Source organism: Schistosoma haematobium, chromosome 7 (genome assembly GCF_000699445.3).
Source record: "Schistosoma haematobium chromosome 7, whole genome shotgun sequence".
Taxonomy (NCBI): domain Eukaryota; kingdom Metazoa; phylum Platyhelminthes; class Trematoda; order Strigeidida; family Schistosomatidae; genus Schistosoma; species Schistosoma haematobium.
Window position 1 is genome coordinate 14134556 of NC_067202.1, and position 21900 is coordinate 14156455.

At 34.7% G+C, this 21900-nt stretch overlaps 1 protein-coding gene across 1 annotated transcript in view; it reads left to right on the top strand.

The window, feature by feature from the left end:
- Window positions 1-16016, top strand: part of MS3_00009655 (uncharacterized protein) — a 42304-nt gene extending 26288 nt beyond the window's left edge. Inside the window, exons 5-11 of the mRNA XM_051218053.1 lie at window positions 89-295; window positions 1230-1377; window positions 5194-5378; window positions 7709-7849; window positions 10784-10986; window positions 13813-14156; window positions 14768-16016. Of these exons, the coding sequence (XP_051064486.1) occupies window positions 89-295; window positions 1230-1377; window positions 5194-5378; window positions 7709-7849; window positions 10784-10986; window positions 13813-14156; window positions 14768-14982 (1443 nt within the window). The 3' untranslated portion in view covers window positions 14983-16016. The remainder of the gene's footprint in view (window positions 1-88; window positions 296-1229; window positions 1378-5193; window positions 5379-7708; window positions 7850-10783; window positions 10987-13812; window positions 14157-14767) is intronic.
- Window positions 16017-21900: the final 5884 nt, after the last annotated feature.

Sequence of the window (21900 nt, forward strand, 5' to 3'; positions counted from 1 at the left end):
AAAGTACTGTGTTTCATGCATGTTAATTCATGTTAACAAAACATGATCGTCAACATGTTTTTTTTCTGTTTCTTTTTTCAAATTTTAGACACGTTTATTAGCACAATTAAGTGGTTGTAATGCTGTAACTGATTCAAATGGTCAATATTCTAAAGAATTAGTAAAATGTTTACGAAGTGTAGAATCAGAAACATTAGTTATCAATCAATGGCATATGCATTTATTACGTAATGGAGAGAATTCTTCAAGAACTAATCAATTAAAAAAATTATACAGAAATAGAGCAAGTCACCATGTGTGTATGAATTGCTATATGCTCTGGTTTTTTTGTTTAGTTATAGAATGTCCAAAATATAAATATTATCAAGCAAAGATGGATAGTGGCTAACAGGTGAATCTAGGACGCGCGTTTCGTCCTATAGTAGTAATAATATTCGTTCGATTATTTAGGATAGATGTATGAAGTGCCTGGATATTTGAGTTGTATAATACTTCAGTTCAGTTAGAAAAGTATTCTATTTTTTCGATTGAAATCATGAATCGATGAATGTTAGACCACCTGGAAGCACTGAATAGTCGTTACGTTTTTTAATGTTGGTCTAATATTGATCAGTTCATGATCTCAATTAAAACCCGCTGGAATCCCACGTGCAGGATCGTGGATGAGTATTGCTGAGGAGTCCCATACTAAGACGAAATGAACATCCAGTAATTTCAACGACATTACAGTCAAACATACGAAAGTAAGAAAGAGTCTGACAATGGTTTGAATCAGTGTGTCATAATGGTTTACTGCACAACTAATCGACCGTTTTTAAGCAAAGATGGACAGTGGCTAGCAGAAGAATCCAGGATGAGCGTTTCATCCTATTTGGGACTCGTCAGCTGGATGTACTTGGATCCCAGAGTTGATGTTCACTCCGGGATTTTAACCCAGTACCGTTCTCTTCAAACTTCATCGCGTTATCCACTTAGCTACTGAGTCTATCTTTGCTTAAAAAAGCTTGTGACTTAAGGTAACATCAAGGCAATATTCACAAGATACACATTTGGCAATAAGAAACTGATCAATTGCAGTCTTAAACATCAATGGGAAGATCCAAGTAAAACAACACCAAGTGAATATAATAAAATTTGACTGAATGCTCCTTAGACAATTTTTGTTTTGACAACTAAACTATTTTTCATGATACCAAATGTATATTTTCACATTTTTATTTCTTTGACAGCTTTTAAGTACCGCTGGTTATTATTTTGATGTGCCATTTAAACCAGTAGTTAGTGCTCCATTTTTACCTGAATGGCCATATGAAGTATTAGGTTCAGGCAAATTGAATATTCGTCATCGTATCATGTTGGGTGTCAATAAAGATGAAGGTTTGTCAGTTTAACTTTTAAAAGATTTTCATTTCATTAATAGATAGGTCATTTTTATATTCCAATGAGTAGAAATATTTTATTTCCAGTGTTTTGTAACTTATAATAAATCACTTCTTCAGGGTAAATAAATAAAGGAATTAAATCCCACGAGCGGGATGGTGGATGCGCACTGCTGAGGAGCCCCACAATAGGACGAAACGGCCGTCCAGGGCTTCCAGGTTTTGATTGGTGGTATAACATCAATCGGTTCATGATCTCAATCAAAAACTTAACAATCTCATGTGTTGCATTACTGATTGAATGACTACCTACCCTGTTACGATGTTTAATAGAGTTTCAGAACCTCTCAGATGCACAGGGCTATCTGAAATGCTATAAATAAATTTTCTATACATAAGCTAACCTTGCAGTAAAGCGTCCTTTCTATATTTCGCACCTTTTCTCTCGAGTTCAAGTTATCGTGTAGAGTTAACCTGGGGGTTATTTGAAGAGCTTAGGAACCCAATTCAGGTGTTCAGTTAAAAGATTTATCAATACACAAAGTACAACTTAGCAGCAAGTGAATTGATCGGCTCAGTTTAAGACATCACATTATAGTGAATAAAAAATCAGGTACGGGAAAACAAATTAGTGTTCTTTTGAAAATTTCCTAATGCCTTTGTAACATATGAAAGTCAGACGTTAAATATACCATTTGGATATCTTCCTTCAGTTGTCTTTAAAATACTTTAACATTCTTCTGATCCTGTTGTTATTCGGATTGCTCTTCGTTTTCTTTCCTCTTTTCTTTAATTCACTCTTCTGCTGGTAAGAATTGTACTTCCAATTCCTGCTACATACTACCTATGTCTGTGTGCATAATTAGCGCACACTATAGCACTAGTAAAGTGAAGTGGAATTATAAAGACAAAATCAAGCGTAGTAGAAAGGACCAGGTATATATAAAATGATTGGCGAAGAAGGAATCGATTCGAGGAATCATGATCACATAGTCAATAAGGTAATTTTACATTTGTTTTCAATAGAACTAGACTTAGGCTCATTGGTCTGGAGATAAGGCGTTCGCACGCGGAACCGGAAGACGAGAGCTTGATTTTCGGATAAAAAGATCATGGACGCGCACACCCGAGCAATCCCATACTAGGATGAATCGGTTGTTTAATGCTCCCAATTCGGGGACTAGAAAAGTTTTAAAAGTTAAGATTTAAGGAAATGCAAAGAGTGTATACATCTGGGCCATTGTGACCGATTATGAGCCATGCCACATAATGTCTGCAACCATTGGTTACAATAACTCTATCAGTCTAACTTCACCCACATAGTTCAATTCAACCATCAGTGGCTTCATGAACTGATCCTATATTTCGATTTGAAATTTATTAGATCTCTTTTAATCTATTCCTACACTGGAAATATTTATCATTATATTCAAATACTGTATCTGTAAGTCTCCGACACAACAAAACGCTTAAACACTAACAAACCAATAAAGTGATAATACCATTAAAACGCTCTAAATATAAATAACAGAGTAGTGAGATAATGACAACTTGAATTGTCGATCTTAGAAATGTACTAAATTCTATGTTGTATTTGAGTGACTGATAAAACAAATTTGAAAAAGTAACACTTCCCTAGATTGAAATTGAATAAAGAATAGTTTATATACTTAACACTAAAACATTAAGGAGATCAATTACTTAATACATTGTTAGCCCAACTTAATCAGTTTGATCTGATAATGATCAGTATCTTAGTATTCAGGTGAAGGAGAACTGATAAGTCTTCTAATTGATCACTAGATTCGGTTCTTAATCTCTTCTAGTAACTTACTGTAAATCATTGAATTTTGTATTGATATTATAGTTTTTATATAAATATTTTATATTCTCGGTTTGAATCTCATGAGGAGGGATCATGGATACGCACTACCACGAAGGAGTTTCACAATAAGATAAAACAGCTATCCAGTGCTTCCAGATTTTTCCATGGTGGTCTAGACTTAATTCATTCATGATCTCAACTATTGAGATTATTTTATGATTTTATGGCAATTATTGAACTTATCCTGAATGACATTGAGATCAATGTTTTCACAAATAATAAGAGTGTCAACCATATACCCTTTGTATAAATGAAAGTCGTCAATCGTCTGTTGATGTATTGTGTACTTAAGATTGAAAATGAAACAATCCTCTAGAAGAGGGCTAATTATTGAACATATAGCGACGTCACCAATTTGTTTGAAGATCTAATTAGTCGTAAGTCGTCTAGTGAACACTAGATTCGGTTCCTAAGCTCTTCTAGTAATCCCAAGGCTAGATCTATACAGTAACTGGAACATGAGAGAAAAGGCACGAAATATGGAAGAAAATGCTTTACTCCAAAGGTTTGTTTATGTACAGAAAATATAGGGTATTTATAGTGTTTTAGATGTCCCTGTGTTTCCGGAATATTCTGAAACTCTACTAAACATAGTATCAGTATAGGTAATCATTGAATCAGAAACTTGACATGTGACTTTTCACTTTTTGGATGTTTCTGGCAAAATGTCTTGTGAACAGTGATTGTATAAGATGCTTCTCAATGTTTTCAAAGCCTTTTTTTGCTTTTTTTTCGAGTTTTCTGGATCCCCCCTCAACAAGAATAAAATAAAATGTTCATTGGTTCACTATCACATGTGTTGAATATTCAATTTTTTGTAAATAGTAAAGTTTAATATCATTTGTAGGAAATATGGTATAAGTATAGTATCTAGGGAAGAGTAATTCAGGAAAGCTCTTTTATAAATGAATAGTTTAGGAAAAAGAAAACAGTTATATTGGAAAGTGTAATACATCTGTTAGTATCTTAAACATACTACATTACTTAGTAACTAAAAAACCATCGACATATAAACTTGTTATTATGGATATAGATTGCCTATATTCTTAAACTCCGAATAGGATCCAGACAGATGTTTATGTGCCCCCTACATTGTTCCTAGTTACAGTTCATATTAGAGTTTTCATCACAAACTGATATCATCTATAATATAAAAATGATCTGTAGCCATATGATTATATAAGAGTTGCTATTTGATCACTTCCTTTATAAAATGTAATGCCACTAAGTTCAGGTTTGTTAAGCAATGTAGTTTGAGGTTAGAGTTTAGGGTTAATGTCGATTTGTTATCTATAATTGAGACAATTAACTTTTTTCTAAGTCATTTTAAACGTTCTAAATGGTATACAGAGATATATCTTCTATTTGTTAAATATGATATTTGTATTTCACGCCAAAAATTAAAAATCGCATTCTTGATTCTGATTGGTTCGTCACTAAAACATAATTTTGCCAAACATATTTCTATATTCAGATTTTTTGTACATTTTAATTGTTTGATATTCTTTCAATAGTTGAATTCATGAGTCGATTAAAGCTAGACCATCATGGAAAACCTAGAAGCACTGGATGGCCGTTTCGTCTTAGTATGGGACTCCTCCGTGACAGTGCGCATCCATGATCTCATCACGCGAGATTCAAACCCAGGACCTATCGGTCTCGCTTGCGAACGCATAACCTCTAGACCACTGAACCAGTCAGCATCCAACGGTGTTAATGTCTAACTTCAACCAATTCGCGACATTGCTACACTGTCGTGGATTCGCACTGCTGAGGAGTCCCATACTAGAACGAAACAGTCGTCCAGTGCTTCCAGGTTTCCTATGGTGGTCTAGCTTCAGTTGACGCATGAATTCAACTATTAAATTATTGTCATATTGTTTTATTAATTATTTGTTTTTTTCCTTTTGTATGTCTAATATTATGTAGGCATGTATCATCTTGTACAAAGTTTAAGAATGTATTTTATGTCACCTGGTTTATGGCCACAAATGCCAAGAGAATTTCGTCATGATATAGCGCTTATGGATCCTCTAGATTTGTTAGCGTTTTATATAATGGATGAAAATTTCCTTCAGTCAGTTTTGTTACAAGCTACTGTTTTTGAATATCAAGTAAGTTTTAAAACTATTGTCACATTGATAAGTAATGATGATAATGAAGAATGGTGTAATCAGAATAGATTCCTGTTGTCTGCAAGCTTATTTGATAAATGTTAATGGAATTATTTTTCAAAAAAATGGATGAATAAGATGGATATTGGCTAGCAGTGTAATCCAGAACGCGCGTTTCATCCCATTTAGGACTCGTCAGCTGGATGTACCTGCATCTCCGAGTTGATGTCCACTCTGGGGCTCGGACTCAGTACTGCATACTTCAAACTCCATCGCTTTATCTACTAAGCTACTGAGTCCTGATAGCCACCAGCTTGTGCAATGGGATGACACATGTAAACAACACCAAATGAATATAACTTCACCCATTGCACAAGCAGGTGGCTATCTGGACTCAGTAGCTAAGTAGATAACGCAATGGTGTTTGAGGCGAACGGTACTGGATTCGAGTCCCGGAGTGAACATTAACTCTGAGATGTAGGTACATCCAGCTGATGAGTCCCCAATAGGACAATATGTGCGTCCCTGACAGGTCTACTCCTGAGATTTTTAAGGATGGTGGTCCAGTATTAGCAGTGAGATTGACTGAGGTCCTAGGTAGAATTTGTAAACTGAACGTAATCCCATATGACTGGTCTCAATCACTGATTGTGCCAGTTTATAAGAAAGGACAAAAGTCCTCTTGTGACAATCACAGAGGAATCAGTTTGACAAATATAGTGTCTAAAATATTAGCTTCAATACTACTTCGACGCCTAACCACAGCTCGTGAAGATCAGAGTAGAGAAAATCAGGCTGGTTTTCGACCTGGACATGGTTGTATAGATCAGATATTCACACTACGTCAAGTTCTAGAACACAGACACACATTCAGACGCCCCACAATGGTAGTATTTCTCGATCTTAAGGTGACATTCGACTCTGTTGATCGTGAGGTTTTATGGCAGTGTTTGTCACTGAGAGGAGTACCAAAGAAGTGCATTAATATTGTGAAGGCTTTCTTCTCGAACACAACTGGTCGAGTGAGAGCTTATGGCGAACTGTCATCAGAATTGATTACCTCAAGTGGTGTTCGTCAGGGCTGTCCACTCTCTCCATTCTTGTCTGGACTTAGGTTTTGTGGTACTTGACACTCGTCAGCAAATTATACCTGTAATCTTGAAGGAACTGATGCTCCCTAGTGGATTAGATCCCGTGTCACCAAGCTGACGAGTGTCAAGTACCACGAAACCTAGGTTCAGGGTTTCCTGTTGACCATCTCCAACCATCATCTTATCTCAAAAAGTATGATGCATGTGGTGTAGACCAATTGATCAGATGAATAACTTGATAGAAGTTTAGATAGATTTATGAACTTACATAAAAATATCAATTATTGTATTATATATTGTTGCCAAAAACTCAAACTCAACCTTTTTTCATAATTTCTTACTTACTTATGGCTGTTACTCCTCGTGGAGGTGCATAGGCCGCCCACCAGCACACTCCATCCAACATTGTCCTCGGCAATTCTTTCCAGTTCTTTCCAGTTGTTATTCATCCTTTGCAGATCTTCTTCCATTTCCCAAAGTAATGTGTTCTTCGGCCTTCCTCTTTTCCGATTCCCTTCAAGATTCCAAGTTAGCACTTGTCTCGTGATGCAGTTTGGTGATTTCCGTAATGGATTTTCTATCCACTTCCATCGTCTTTTCTTAATTTCCTCTCCAGCTGGAAGCTGGTTTGTCCTCTCACACAGTAGGCTGTTGTTGATGGTATCCGGCCCATGAATGTTGACTATCTTACATAGACAACTATTTATAAATACTTGTACCTTCTTGATGATGGTTGTATTAGTTCTCCAAGTTTCAGCTCTCTACAGTAGAACTGTGTTGACGTTCGTATTGAAGATTGTGACTTTGATATTGGTTGAAAGTTGTTTTGAGTTCCATATGTTCTTCAATTGTAGTAATGCGGCCATTTTTACATAATTTCAGGCTCATGGTAAACTCTGATACGTGGTTACTTCTAAATAAAGAGAAGAGTACCAGGAAGATGATAGCTTCGTTCTAAACAAACGTTTTATAGTCGATTTTTGACTATCATAGTTTGACTAACCAACTGATTTTAGTTAGGATATCACCATAAACCTGGAAACGTTAAACAGCTGTTTCAATTTTATGTAGTTCATCCACGACCCCATCTACAAGGAATTGAACCTAGGACCTTCGGTCTCGTGTACGAATGCTTAACCTTTAGTCCACTGATTATTTCTTACTTAGAACAAAACATCTAAACAAATTTTTCGGTCGATTAAAACTTATCTCGCTTACTCTTTTAATGTTCATTTTTAGATTCCTAGCCGAGCATTAGGCACTGGTAGTTGGACATCATTAGAAGTTGTGAAAGCATTGAATGAAGTTGGTGGAGATTACAATATAAAATGTCCAGTTGTTGAATTTGCTGACTTCTATTCCCGTGGACCTAATGCACAGGTATGATTATTAAATCCAACCAACGAGGTGGTTTATATAAGCTTCGAGTTTTTCTTAAAGACGATTGTTAATAAAATTGAAACGCAGCATGAAGCTTCACACCATGTGATATGTCGACAATATTTTAAATACGAAGTTACAAACTACTCACAAGTAGATTGTGATCTTGTATAAAAATGTCTACCCCACTTAGAACAGTAAAATCCGACTCAAAGTCTCCACTAGATCTCACTAGATCTTGAGGGTTTCCCGATGTGTATGTTTATGTATATTGAACTGCTTGTACTACTGCTTGTAGTTATGTATATCGGTATATGTTAAAGATATGCACTTGATTTGCTAAACGAACATTTGCTGAAATGCCTTCCCTGTGTCCATTTAGAAGAAATACGAAAAAGGTGTGGTATCAAATACAAAGGTGAATTGACCATCAACCCTCCTTGAGGTTGCTCCCGAAGTATGTTTACGAAAGTTTTCGTACCAGTGACTTGCATGTAGCCTCGGAGCTAGGCTTTCAGAAGACACTAATAACTTCATTCAGGTGATTGAAGTGAAAATCACTGAATGATGACTTGTCAGCGCTCTTTGAATTCGATGAAATATCATCTGAAATAGTTGATAGTTTAGATAATAAAGCCACTGGATATCATTTTGTTTTAGGGAGGATATAAAATGAAAGAATCATTTAAAGATTAACCCTTTCTGCTAATTGTAAGTAATAATGGGTAAGCAAGCACCGGAGAAATGATCTCAAACGTTTCCATGGGCACAGAAAATATAATGCTGACTATGTTATTTTGATGGTATTTTAATTGCCTAAAACGTTATAGAACGATATCATAGAGTTTTAAAAGACGACATGTTGCTATTGTGTGGTGGTTCATGAGTTGCATTTCCATAAGAACTTGAAATCTTACCGTCAAAGTTTTGTATTGAAGAAACAATAGAAGAGTAACATGAGGTGCATTTCGTTCTGTTTGGTGCTCGTCAGCTAGATCAACAATGGTATAACATAAAATCAAAAATGTCTAGAAGTACAATGTTGGCTTACAACATGAAATGTTCTATTTCCAAACTTGTTAGCATTACTTACAAATGATTTTTTTACAATTATTACTGACAAGTTCTATGAATAGTGCCCCTTCCAGCTAAACTAGTTTGTGAAGCCTAGTAGGTCCTTCTGGAGAAGAGGCTACGTCGAAGCACGGTACAATCACCGAAGTTCAAAAGTTGTGCTTGCAATTTTTTTCGTCTTTGGTTTTATTTCCTCTTCGGTAATTGCCGACCATCTATGTACTACAAAGCAGTGATTGATTATTGCTTTCTTAGTTAATAGGGTCTTATTACAGCTTGGATATGGACATTTATTTAGGTTATTTAGTGAGTTGTTTTTATTGAATGCGGTTATAATTTCCGTTATAGGTTGATTGTGTTAGGGATGGAAAGATTCAGAATATTTATTAAACCAGACCAATATCTTATAAGTTTCATTGTAGTCAGTTAGGGGACAGTTGTAATGGGCTTCAGTATGAGGTTTATTTTGATGGTTATTCCTATAATGTCTATTCATTGTTTTAATTGTGGCAAATATTCTATTGTAATTTTTATTTTGACATACTAGGATGAGATGGCTGTCTAGTGCTTCCAGGTTTTTCATGGTGGTCTAGCTTTAATTGACTCATGAATTCAACATATAGACTATGTAATTTAGTTGGTGTTTTCCTATTATCTTAGGGAAATATTGTTGATATGGATTAATTTTAACCGTGTTCGGTTGGTTTATCCAGGTTCTAGGTAATCGTTTGCCCATTTCCTTAAGGTTTTGGTGTAGTTACCTTAACGAATCTTTTGTATGGACTTTTCTATTGTTGCTTGGGTTTTCAAAACTGATATTTAAAGACCCCACCATTAGGCTATTTGGTCTTTTGTATACAGTATACCGTAGATTTAGCCTGTTTGGCATAATTTTATTAGTTAAGTTACGTAAGTTGTTTTCTATCGTTTATACCTAAGATTATTATTTGTCTTATTGGTGTTTAGAACCGTTTTTAATCTAGTCCAGTCTCGTTTTCCTAGTACTATGGACTCTAGTCCATATGTAAGAATGAAGATTATTGAAGGATCCACCAGTATGACGTTAGTACTAAGGCTAAGTTTTTTTTTACATTCAAGTATTGGTCTAATCTTAATTATCGCAGTTTTAGCTTTTTCTATATTATGCGCTATCGCATTGTCAGGGGTTCCTTTATAGTGAACAGAACTCAGGTGGGGACAATCGAATGTACTTAGCACAAAATCACAGAGTTACTTGATAAACTAGAAAAACCATATAGCAAATCGTTAATTTCCAAAATATGACTTCATCATATAAACCTGGACTGTTCCTGTTGCAAACATCACTCCATTATCTCACATTTCATTGTTCATGCGTTTTCTTACAAATTGAATTGTGTTCCCGCACTTCCTTTCTTGATCTTCTCCCATCTTCTGCTGCCAGAACTTACGTTTTATGACTCGCGTCATATACTACTTATATCAATATAAGCAGCACACACATTACCTTTGTTATTTATAGTGGAGCTAAGATAGAAGAAGCTTTCTACTTTCTATATCTTTTTGTTGTCTATATTAACAGTTAATAAGTTGTCTTTCTTATTTATGATCATAACTTTGGTTTTGGAGATTGATATTTTCATACTAATGCTAGTTAGGTATTGTTATAGGTTGTTTAAGGCTTTAGTATCCTCTTCCATAGTACTAGTGATTAGATACAAGTTATCAGTATATTCTAAGTGTTTAATTGTTCAAGTCCTAATATGCTATCTTTGAAAGGAATCCCAATTAAGGTTTTATCTATTGTATGTTCTAATAGATGACTAGTAACCTTTGTTTTTTTTTACATGACAACTATTTTTGTCTTTTTATTCATTCAAGGTATTTCTTTATTCATTTGAACATCGTACAACTGGTTTAACATGGCCTGAATGGACTGGTGTTATGCAAGGTTATGAAGCTGAATACATATTTGGTGCACCATTTAATCAAGCATTTATTGATCATTATTATAATTTCACATTAGAAGAAAAACGTTTAAGTGAAGAAATAATGCAGTTTTGGACAAATTTTGCTTCAACAGGGTAAATTAATGAAACAAAAAATGATTATCATCTTTCAATTCTATACTTAGTTAATTACGCCTGTTACTCCTCGTGAAGGAGCATAGGCCGCTCACCAGCATTCTCTATCGGTGAAAGCCGAATTCTAATTCTATAATGAACTGTTATAACTTGTGAACCTGTGTGCCCTGTATATTGGATAATGCAACGATACCGCCAATCAGAGAGCAGCGAATTATTAGTCGAACCAGTGACGCATAAAACATGTGCGAACAGCCTAGAGTCTTGATTGGTCTTACTTCCTGTCTAGCCCAGTCAGTTGTAGTCTAGAACACCGATCTCAGCCTCTGTAATATGAATCATTTATGTCAAACATACTCGGTTTATATATCAACCAGACAGACCACATCGTACCATAAAATAGGAAACAACATTTGTACAAGAATTAGCCAAATGTGGCTGTGAGTGATGGAGATAGTAATTAATAGACAGGCCATAACTCATGAATGGTAAATCGTATAATAATAGTCTATGGGTCAAATTAAAGCTTATAATAAGAGCGATATGAATATGAACAGTTTAGTCACATAACGATTATACGATAAAAATATACCTATAGTAATGGTCCAGGAATAGATCCAAACAGTAACCATTCATTATTCTTATCGGGATATAACATGAACATTAAATGAGATGAAAAGTTATTTAAGTAGAATAGAAAAATGTTTATTTTGTTTATTTATTTAAACACATAAATATTGGTACAAGGAGGCACCAAACAGATATGCGCCACACATATCACTTGGTTTGTGTGTGGTCTGTGTTACTGCCCGGGTGCCCAAACCGAAACAGATGTTTTTCTTAGGAAGCCACACTCGAAGCCTACAACTTAAGAATTTGATCTACAAGGCAGTAGTGTAGCGTAAGGAGATACAGTCCCATGGTAGCCGGAGATCATACGCCATTTTTCCTTCAGGATCCTGGGGCCCATGTGCACTATTGGTTTAGGACCAGTGTTTTCTAACTCCCCTAGATGGATCCTCCATAACCACCAACCCGGTTAAGCAGCTGAATATTCGCTTTTCGTCTTCTCAATTTCGTAACCAATATCCTCGTGCTGCGAGAAGGCAGTGAGTAAGACTTCCCTGGGAGTGGTTGTATGCACGTGGCCATGTGAGAGCATTTGGAGAGGAAGAGCTGGCTATCCCCACTCTCAGTCGTACCAGGGCATTTGGGGGCGTACACGCTAAAACTACTTGACTTTTGGCAGATATCTTATAATGAAGGTATCATTGTTTTACTGAATGAAACTGTAAACCGAAATGTTGATTAAAAAAAACTACTTGTATTCCACTTTTATCGTGAAATATTAATTAGTAAACATTGCATGAAATCGAATTTTGCATGAGTGTGAGGCCCAGATATCTGTTTTCACCTCTTTGATTCAAATGCATGTGCAGTGTGAAGATAATGAGTTGGTTTTTCTTTTGGAAAAGTCATACACTCATTGTTACAAGAGAGTATTTCGAGAAGGATGGTGAATTTATCCAGACTTGTGTATTACATGACATTTAAGTGTTAACTCACTGACTGACTTTAAGTTTATGTAATCAACTTTGAGTAACAGTGTTTATGTGAGCTATTATGGTTCAAACCATTAAGAATTCCTTCACTGCTATGTTATTTATCATATTTTTGTGACTTAATAGCAATATTAAGACGATCCGCATAGAGTGCATATATTTCGACAAGAGACTGATCGATTAACGTCCCCAATATCATTAAGAATATTCAAGCAACCAATATGAATAAATTAACCTTTACTCTACTGCAAAGCCAGTAGTTATCTAGACTCAGTAGATAAGTGGATAACGTGATAATAGTTAATGAGGACGATACTGGATTTGAGCGCCAGAGTAAATATCAACTGTGAGATGTTGCAGGTACTTCCAACCGACGAGCCTTGAATAGGACAAAATGCGAGTCGAGCGTTGAACTGCTAGCCTCCATCCAATTGCTTAGAGCACTTTATTGTCAACAGTTATCAAGAACTCGTAAAGGTAATGAAAATTAAAAGAGAGACTACTGGTTTTGATTTGAAACAGACTAGGATAACTGAGAACTTGTATTAATTGATCACTGAGTGAGACGTAAAGCCGTAGCATGTTATCTAGATCATAAAGCTCACGGATAGTGATTTGTTGGTAAGCGTGAATTATCACAAAATATAGGCCTTTACTAATCACCGAGTGACACAGAGTACTAGGCTTAAGATGACAAGTAGGTTGATGTTATAATGAGTCTTTATTGACTAAGTTGTTCAAGACATGTATTACGTATGCTCAACCACCGTCAACCTCATCTCACGACATCTTCTTGTGTATGAATACGTTGGACGAAAGATAGGGATAACAAAACCAAAATTTCACATCATTCTATGGCTTCACTGACTGTTGGAACGAGGTATATGAACAAATGCAGATTATTCAGTTAGTTTCCACACGAGGACTATAATCACTGGTTGAAGAAGTTGGATGATAATGGTTCAGAATCGATCATATTATCACAGAAGCACAGAAGCACCATTGATATTTATCTATCTGTAGTGATGTATTGTAGAAACTTGAACTAATCTACACATGTGCCAGGTTATAGATTGTTTTCACTAGACTGCCCAATTTAAGCTTTCTTTCTATAATCATCAAACATCGAATATCATATTCTTGTTCATGAAACATACCAAGAAGCCGACAAGTTATTTGCATCAAGAAATTTTATAAGTTTTATACTGTAAATAAAAGTAAATATCTTACAGTTATCAGAATTCTTTTTTTCTTTCTATTGAAGATCACCAAATTTAAATCCTGGAGAATTTCATACACGTAATAAAGAACTTTATTGGGATCGATATGAAACATATTCACCACAATCTGTAGCAGTTCTCAGTGAATCATCATCATCATCATCATCATCTTCTTCTTCATCATCTTCACCATCACTGGGGATATCAGGAGTATCAGTATCAAGTGTATCATCTTCAGAAATTTCTTCATTTAAAACACGAAATGATGATTCACGTAAACATATGGTTTTTACATTGCCACGTTCATATATAAGTAAAAATTTACGTAGACATTATTGTATGTTTTGGCGTGAACAATTACCAATGTTAAGAGAACGGATTTTATATAGTAAGTTAAAGTAAATGTGATTTTGTTTTTGGTATTACACTTTTTAAAAAAATAATTTCTATAGTTTTAAGGTTGTAAGGATCTATCAAAAAGCTTAAAAAAACTACAGTTAGGTTGCTCAAAGTATAGTCAACGTTGATATTTTAGTATCAGAAGGGGTTTTGTAGAAATTATAGTAATTTCAGTAGTTGAGATCATGAGTCAATTGAAGCTAGACCACTATGGAAAATGTGGAAGCACTGAACGGTCGTTTCGTCCTATTGTGGGAATTCTCCATGACAGTGCGCATCCACGACCCCACCTAACGGGACCTATCAGTCTCGCGCGCGAACGCTCACTGATGACAATGGTGGATATGTCGCTAAATTTCGTGGATTAATTGAAGTTAGACATTAACACTTGGATACCGACAAGCTCAGTTGTCTGGTGGTTAAGTACTTGCGCATAAGACTGATAAGTCCTGGGTTCAAATCCCCCCTCTGAGGATATTAAAACAACCATGCCTACGACTGTTATTATTATATTGTTGCTTTTCCTTATTTCATCACAAAACATATCAAGTAATTAATGGTACTTTTTCATCATTTATCTTATGTTCATCATTTTATTAGATTCCGCGTGTAAATCCCGTCAACCAACTACACAACATGAAATGACTGGTAATATAAACAAACAATCTATTGAATCATTTGGTACATTATATCCAAATATTATTAAATCATCTGAATTAAATACAACTAAACGTAATCAAGCATCATATAATTTACAATTAAAAGTTAATTACATTTTAAGCTTATATATTATTTACTATTACTGTTACTACTAATACTTATTACTACTGACTTGGTAACATTTTAATGCAATTCAATCGGTTGTTACTGTTCTTTCAATATTATTATTATTATTATTAACCAGTTGAGATTCTATCCCTTTCATTGTTTCTATGGTTGTGATTAACTATGACTATGAAATGATGGTTGTGACAAAAAGAAAATAATATAGATCCAATATCATATTTACATTTTCTATTCATCATCAGTTGTGATTTCTTCTCACTCTCCTTCCCTCTCCCTCCCCTCTCTCTCTCTCTCTCTCTCCATCGTTTGTTTGCTTATTGTCACTAATTTTTTTTTGATGGAGGAAGGGGGGGAGGATTGTTTTTATTTCAATGCATATTTACGATTATTCTTTTTTCTTGGATTTATATTAAATCATTTTCTTCTTGGTAATGTAACATTGAAATCTAAATGGTTGTGAACACATTTCAATGATGATTTTGACGATGCATTTAAATAGGCTATTGGGAGGGGGTGACGGAGAGGGTATTTCCCTTTGTAAGGTTGTGAAAATTATTATTATTATTATATGTTCAATTTATTACATGCATTTCAAATAACCAGATTTGTTTACAAATGAATTTCTTTGTTTGTTTTTTTTGTTAATCATCTAATGTTGGATTTTTGAACAGAACTATTTATTATTAGTCAGTATTATTATTACCACTACTTATAATACTTATTTCAGTAGTATAAATATATATATACAAAATTGGTTGTGAAAAGAGATTTTGGTTGTGAAGAAAAATTTTCGGTTGTGAACAATAGCCTCTCTCTAATTGAATCGTTTTTATTTTATTTCCCATTTCATTTTTGATCCGTGTATTTTTTTTGTGTTTTGTTTAAATTGAACTTTATTATTCAGATAAAAAATTTTTGAAAAACAAAAACTTATCGGTAACCGACAGTTTGGTTTTTTTTTGTTAATTACATATTACCTGCTTATCCGTTGTGATAATTTTTATCTTTGTTCATTGATTTATTATGATATTAGTAACAATAATAATAAACTAATAAGTAATGATAGAAATGTTTTGAATGACTCGATAGGTTACTCATAAGTAGTATGATTTGAGTCTAAAAGTTATATGGTTGTTAGTAGTTGATAGGAGACCCCAGAATTTAAGGCGTAGTAGTTATGATGTTAGTAGAATTGATGCTCACTGATAGATTTGTATAAGCAGTGATCAAGTTTACAGTGTGAAAAATTATCAAGCAATTGTTCGAATCATGACAAACCTACTGTAGGACTAGACAAGCATGACATTGATCACCACCCAGTGATCAATCAATTGTGATCACATCTCAGTCCTACAGGAGGTCAGTTGCGGCTCGGATAGCTCAGTGGCAACGTCTCTGACTGGGTGACACGAGATCGAAACCGCTAGGGAGCACCAGTTCCCTCAAGATTACAGGTACACCTTGCTGACGAGTGCCAAGTAGCACGAAACTTGGGTCCAGGGTTTCCTGTTGACTACCTCCAACCACGATCTAATCTCAATGAAATTTCTTAAATTGATTGAACAGTTGTAGTGTATGCTACGTATGTCTGTTAATAAAAGTGATGTATAACCAGAATTGGGATGTCTGTCAGCAAAAGATTGGAAAGATCAAATCGAAAAGAACGGAAACAGTGAGTAATTATTATGATAATGAAGGAACGATGAAGTTTGAGATAATTGATTGGGGATTTACAAATGAATTATTGAACGTATGGTCTTCATATTTGATGGAAGAACTCTGTATTTTGTATTAAGATACAATCGGTTGTTATCACCTCGTTCATGTCAATGTCATCTTTGTCTGAACTTGCTATAATTCTCTCTTATTGCAACCCAGCTATTCCTGTTGCTTAGTAATCTTAGACACTAATTCACCCGACAAGTCCCCAAATCAGAACACGTTTGAACAGGAAAGAGATTATATTCCAAATAACAAGGTTAGATGCAAGTAAAAAGCACAACAGGTAAAAAGTTAGTATATTTGTAGTTTTTTATAGTGAGATTCTCGAGTGCTCTCCAAGTGCCGAGTAGCGTTGGTTAATTCTTAACCAATCAGCGTGCGCCAACGCAATCGTGCATGGATCATGCTTTAATTCAATCTATGTCCTGTTAACAGGGCCTTTAGCAGTGCTGATCGAATTCCATGTTGTTGGATGATTAAAAGTAGTCGATAGAAAACTTTTCTTGATCTAAGTTTTGTACTAGTTCACTTATTATCACAAATATACCTTAATGATGATATTATACATTTACTGGATGATAACGCTAAAATATCTCAAATGTAAATTACTGATAATTGTTTTTAGACACATTTGGATGTATGTTTCATCACTGACTTCTTGGTTTATTCTATGATTTCCAAATTTACAGGACTCTCCCATATGCGTAATCATAACCTTTTTAAACGTTATTAGGATTGGAAAATAAATGCCAACATACATCTTATTGTCGATGATGTGTACGTGTTTAGTTAAAACAAATTAAACTTTTCAGAGAAGAAAGAGTAGATATTAAATAAATTTAATGATAAGCAACTTATTTGGTGAATATACAGTTTCTAAGGGAATGAATAAAGTATCAAATAAGGTGAATATTAACAACGGGATAACTTAAATTCTTACTAATAATGATATAAACATCATCACTGTTGAATTTAATAGTTCAATGGATGATTTGTTGGGATTTTAAAGCCTAAGGTACTGGATTTCAGTCTCAATAATAACGTCAACAGTGAGGTGTGATAGATGGATCCATTGAACGAGTTCCTCGTAGGATGTTATACGTCATGCTGTCTACTATTAGTTACAGCCTATTTATTCTCAAAAACTGAAGATGATATGTATAAAATTTTAAATAACGAAAATTAAATATGTAGATCACTTAACTCAAAGTTCCTATTCGGAGATGTTCTAGGAAAACAAACATAGTCAAACTCAATGAGTTTATAGATCGTAATATAACGAACGATTTCTGAGTCATGATGGTATATAGAATGTGGATCATATGGTTGAAATATAATCAAATTGTAACTGTCAATGTGATGTAGGTAAACGTGAAGTGTACTACCGAATTGGTTTGTGTAGTAAAGAGAACGCTTAGGTCATGGAGTAACCTAAACGTTTAATAAAGAATATCAGACGAAGATGACAACTGTCGACCAGATTATAGGACACATAACCTTGAGCAACTTTAAAAGTTGTCAAAATGTACTCACTTATCGTTTACCCATCAGACTTTGTAATGTAGAGTTTAGACTTTACGATTAAGGTTAGATTTAGGATTAGGATTTAAGCTTAGAATGAGAGTACACGCAGACTTATCGTACATCCTTATTTTAAGTCATAGTATCCATACTACATTCTAATTCTAACTCTAATCTTAAATCATAACTATGTAAATTAACCCTAAACCATAATCCAAAACCTCGATTCCAGTCGTAAGCTTTAACGCCAATTACAAACCTATAATCAAAACGTATATATTTCTTGCATATACTCTGATTTTGTATCATACTTCATACATTCATATTTACTGTTTCCTGATTGATTAAAATCTCAAAGTCGTTCGAATGTATACCTCAGCTTTACCATGATGTGTATATGCAAAGGTAAATTTTTATGTTACCTCAGTGATCAGGAGATGCTTATGGTGGATACCATGTTATGTGTCATTGTGGTGTGCACTATTCAAATTCACATAAGTAGTATATAAAGATAGTCAGACATAGAATGTATTTCAGTAGAAGATCGAGAAAGAAAGAACGGGGATGGAAAACAATTGGTATGAAAATGAAGGAACGATGAAAACTGAGATGATGAACTGATATTTGCAAAAGAAACAGTGGAGTTGGAGACAATTGATTGATATTTTGAAATTAAGTATCTAGTATATGGTCCCCAAACCTTATTGAGATATTCTGTAATTTCGTGTCCAAATACATTCGGTTATCCCCACTAGTATTCAAACTTCATTACACTTAATGTCTCTGCCAACCAAGAAAGGGGAAGAATGCTGTTCTGTGGACGCCATTGCGAGCCTGAAGCTGAGGTGCCAGTTGGGGCGGTTTGGTGCGGAGAGGTGACGCCGAGTGGAGTGTTCTGGCGGGGCGGCGTTGGCTGTTGCGGGTGCTGTCGAACGAGGGAGTGGTGGAACGTACGGCTGCCGGTCGGACGTCGTATGTAGATGGTTCATCAGGTCCTCGCAGCAATACCAAATGTAGTGAAGTTGAACACTATTGGGGACAACCAAATGTATTTGGACACGAAATTACAGAATATCTCAATAAGATTTGGGGACCATATACTAGATACTTAATTTCAAAATATCAATCAATTGTCTCCAACTCCACTGTTTCTTTTGCAAATATCAGTTCATCATCTCAGTTTTCATCGTTCCTTCATTTTCATACCAATTGTTTTCCATCCCCGTTCTTTCTTTCTCGATCTTCTACTGAAATACATTCTATGTCTGACTATCTTTATATACTACTTATGTGTATATAAGTAGCGCATTATAACTTTTGCTTATATTTACAAAAGTGAAAGGATATGCTCTGTTGTACAATATAATTGATTAGATGTGAAATTTTCTAAATATGATTTGCAAAGTTAAGTGATATGAACCCTTACACACTAATTGACTATACATTGTTACTAGTCGCGTTAAAGTTTGGAACAGATACAGAATTAGGAATAGGTGACGACGTTTTAATTAGTAATTCATCAATGTTAAGTTTAAACTAAACAATTCTACGGTCTCGCATATTTAAAAAGTTTTGGATTCGTAAAATATGTAGGTTTATGTTCTTTATTCTTTCCTTAGTAGGATGTATAGATTTCCTGAAGAACCTTGCTGTCTTGTAAGTTAATTTTATATCTTATTTTTACCAAGCGAACTGCTTTATTCAACCATCTGGGAACTGACTTATCACTGTTTAGTAACTAATGTCGTTTTTTAACCGTTTATTTGCGCTGATCGTATTCCATCAATGAGGTTGAAGTGTGGTCTCAAGTCCAAGTGACTGGATTTCACGTGGTGGTTGGAAATAGTCGACAAGAAATCCTGCTTAGTCTGGATTTTGTTCTGTTCAACAAAATATACCTGTAACCATGAGAGAATTGATGCTTTGTGGTGAGCTTAAATAGGAATATTTCAGTGGTATTGTTTCAAACCGTGAAGTTGTGTGACACGATGCACATCACTGATGAGTGTCGAATAGTACGAAACCTAGATCCATAGCTTCCTATTGACTACCGGACTTGTTTATTCATCATAACATCTAAGTCCTTAAATAATTCTATATATACAGTAGTTCATTCATTAGACTTAATTTTGTAAAATCAATTTTGATAACTGTTCATTTATATCGTACCTTTAACTTATATTTATGTCAAGTCCGAAGTATCTTTTGTACAAACCATACTTTTCTCCCTTGTTAGTTTGGTTCATTTACGTTTCCTCTAATGTCTGGCTACAGTAAGAGATAATTATAATGTCTATTCAATGTTTCTTAGTTTATTTCAATTAAATTCCATCTACGTTTTTTTATTCTTATCATGGTATGCACTACTGCTGATATAAGTAGTATTTATCATCAGTCGGAAGTGGGATGCCTAACGGCAGAGATTGAGAAGATCGGAGAGGAGAGAATGAGAACAGAGAGTGATTGTTATGGAAATGAACAAACAATAAAGTGTGAGACAATTGATAGATATTTCGCAAATGAAGTATTTACTGTATGGTTCTCAGATTCTAACAAGACAGTCTGTAATTTTGTGTTCAGATACGCCTGGTTTTCCCCACCTGTGTTCTCGTTCACTACCCTTACTCTGACGGCAATGTTATGGCCATAGGATTATAATTTATGATTGAAAGTCAACCATTTATTGGTTTTCTATGATTCCTTCTGTTTATCATCTGTTAGTCTTATTAATATATGATGTGCTTATTTGTAATCTAGAACTTTCTCTTAATACATTGGCATCGTAAATGTATTGATTTTTATGTCATTATTCTGTCTTCTCTCAACTCAAATAGTCTAGAAATACTGTATGGTTGAAGATGATCGATTGGAAACCGTGAATCTAGGTTTAAAACTATTTGACTTCAATCTTCAAGATGTACTTATAATTTTGAGGGAACTGATTCTCCCTGGTTGATTTAAGCCCATCTTTGATTGTAAAAGTGGACAATGTAGTCGCGAATCCACGAGAGATCATCATTTGTCTTAAGATTATTTGTATATCTTATTGACAAGTGCCATCTAGCTTGAAACCTAGATGAAGTATGGTTTCTTGTTAGATACCTTCAATCACCTCACACGTGATATCGAGTCACTCCGAAAACTTCATTGATCGAAATCAGTCTGCAGTACTAGACGAATATACAAATATGATATTGGTTACTAGTCAGTATTCAAATAATTGTGAACGAAGATGGATTGTGGCTAGCAGTGGAATTCACGAAGCGCTTTTCTTCCTATTTAGGACTCGTTAGCTAGATGTACTTACATCTCAGAGTTGATGTTCACTCTGGGACTTCAATCCATTAATATTCACTTCAAACATCATTGCGTTATCCACTTATCCTGACGAAACGCATGTCAAACTGGATTCCACTGCTAACCACTACCCATCTTTTCTTATAAAGCTTATGACTTCAGGGTTGTATCGAGGCAATCCGTACAGGATGCACATATGCCAACAAGAGACTGATCAATTTCAGTTCTAAAGAACAATAAGAAGATACAAGTAAAACAATATCAAATGAAAATACTTGTGAATCTAGACATGTTTATAGCCTTTCATTGACGTTTCTATTCTTTAGTAAATTCATCATTATCTCATTATTGTTTTATTTTTTACCATAAGAGATGCATTTATCATTCACTATTAAATAATTCCATTA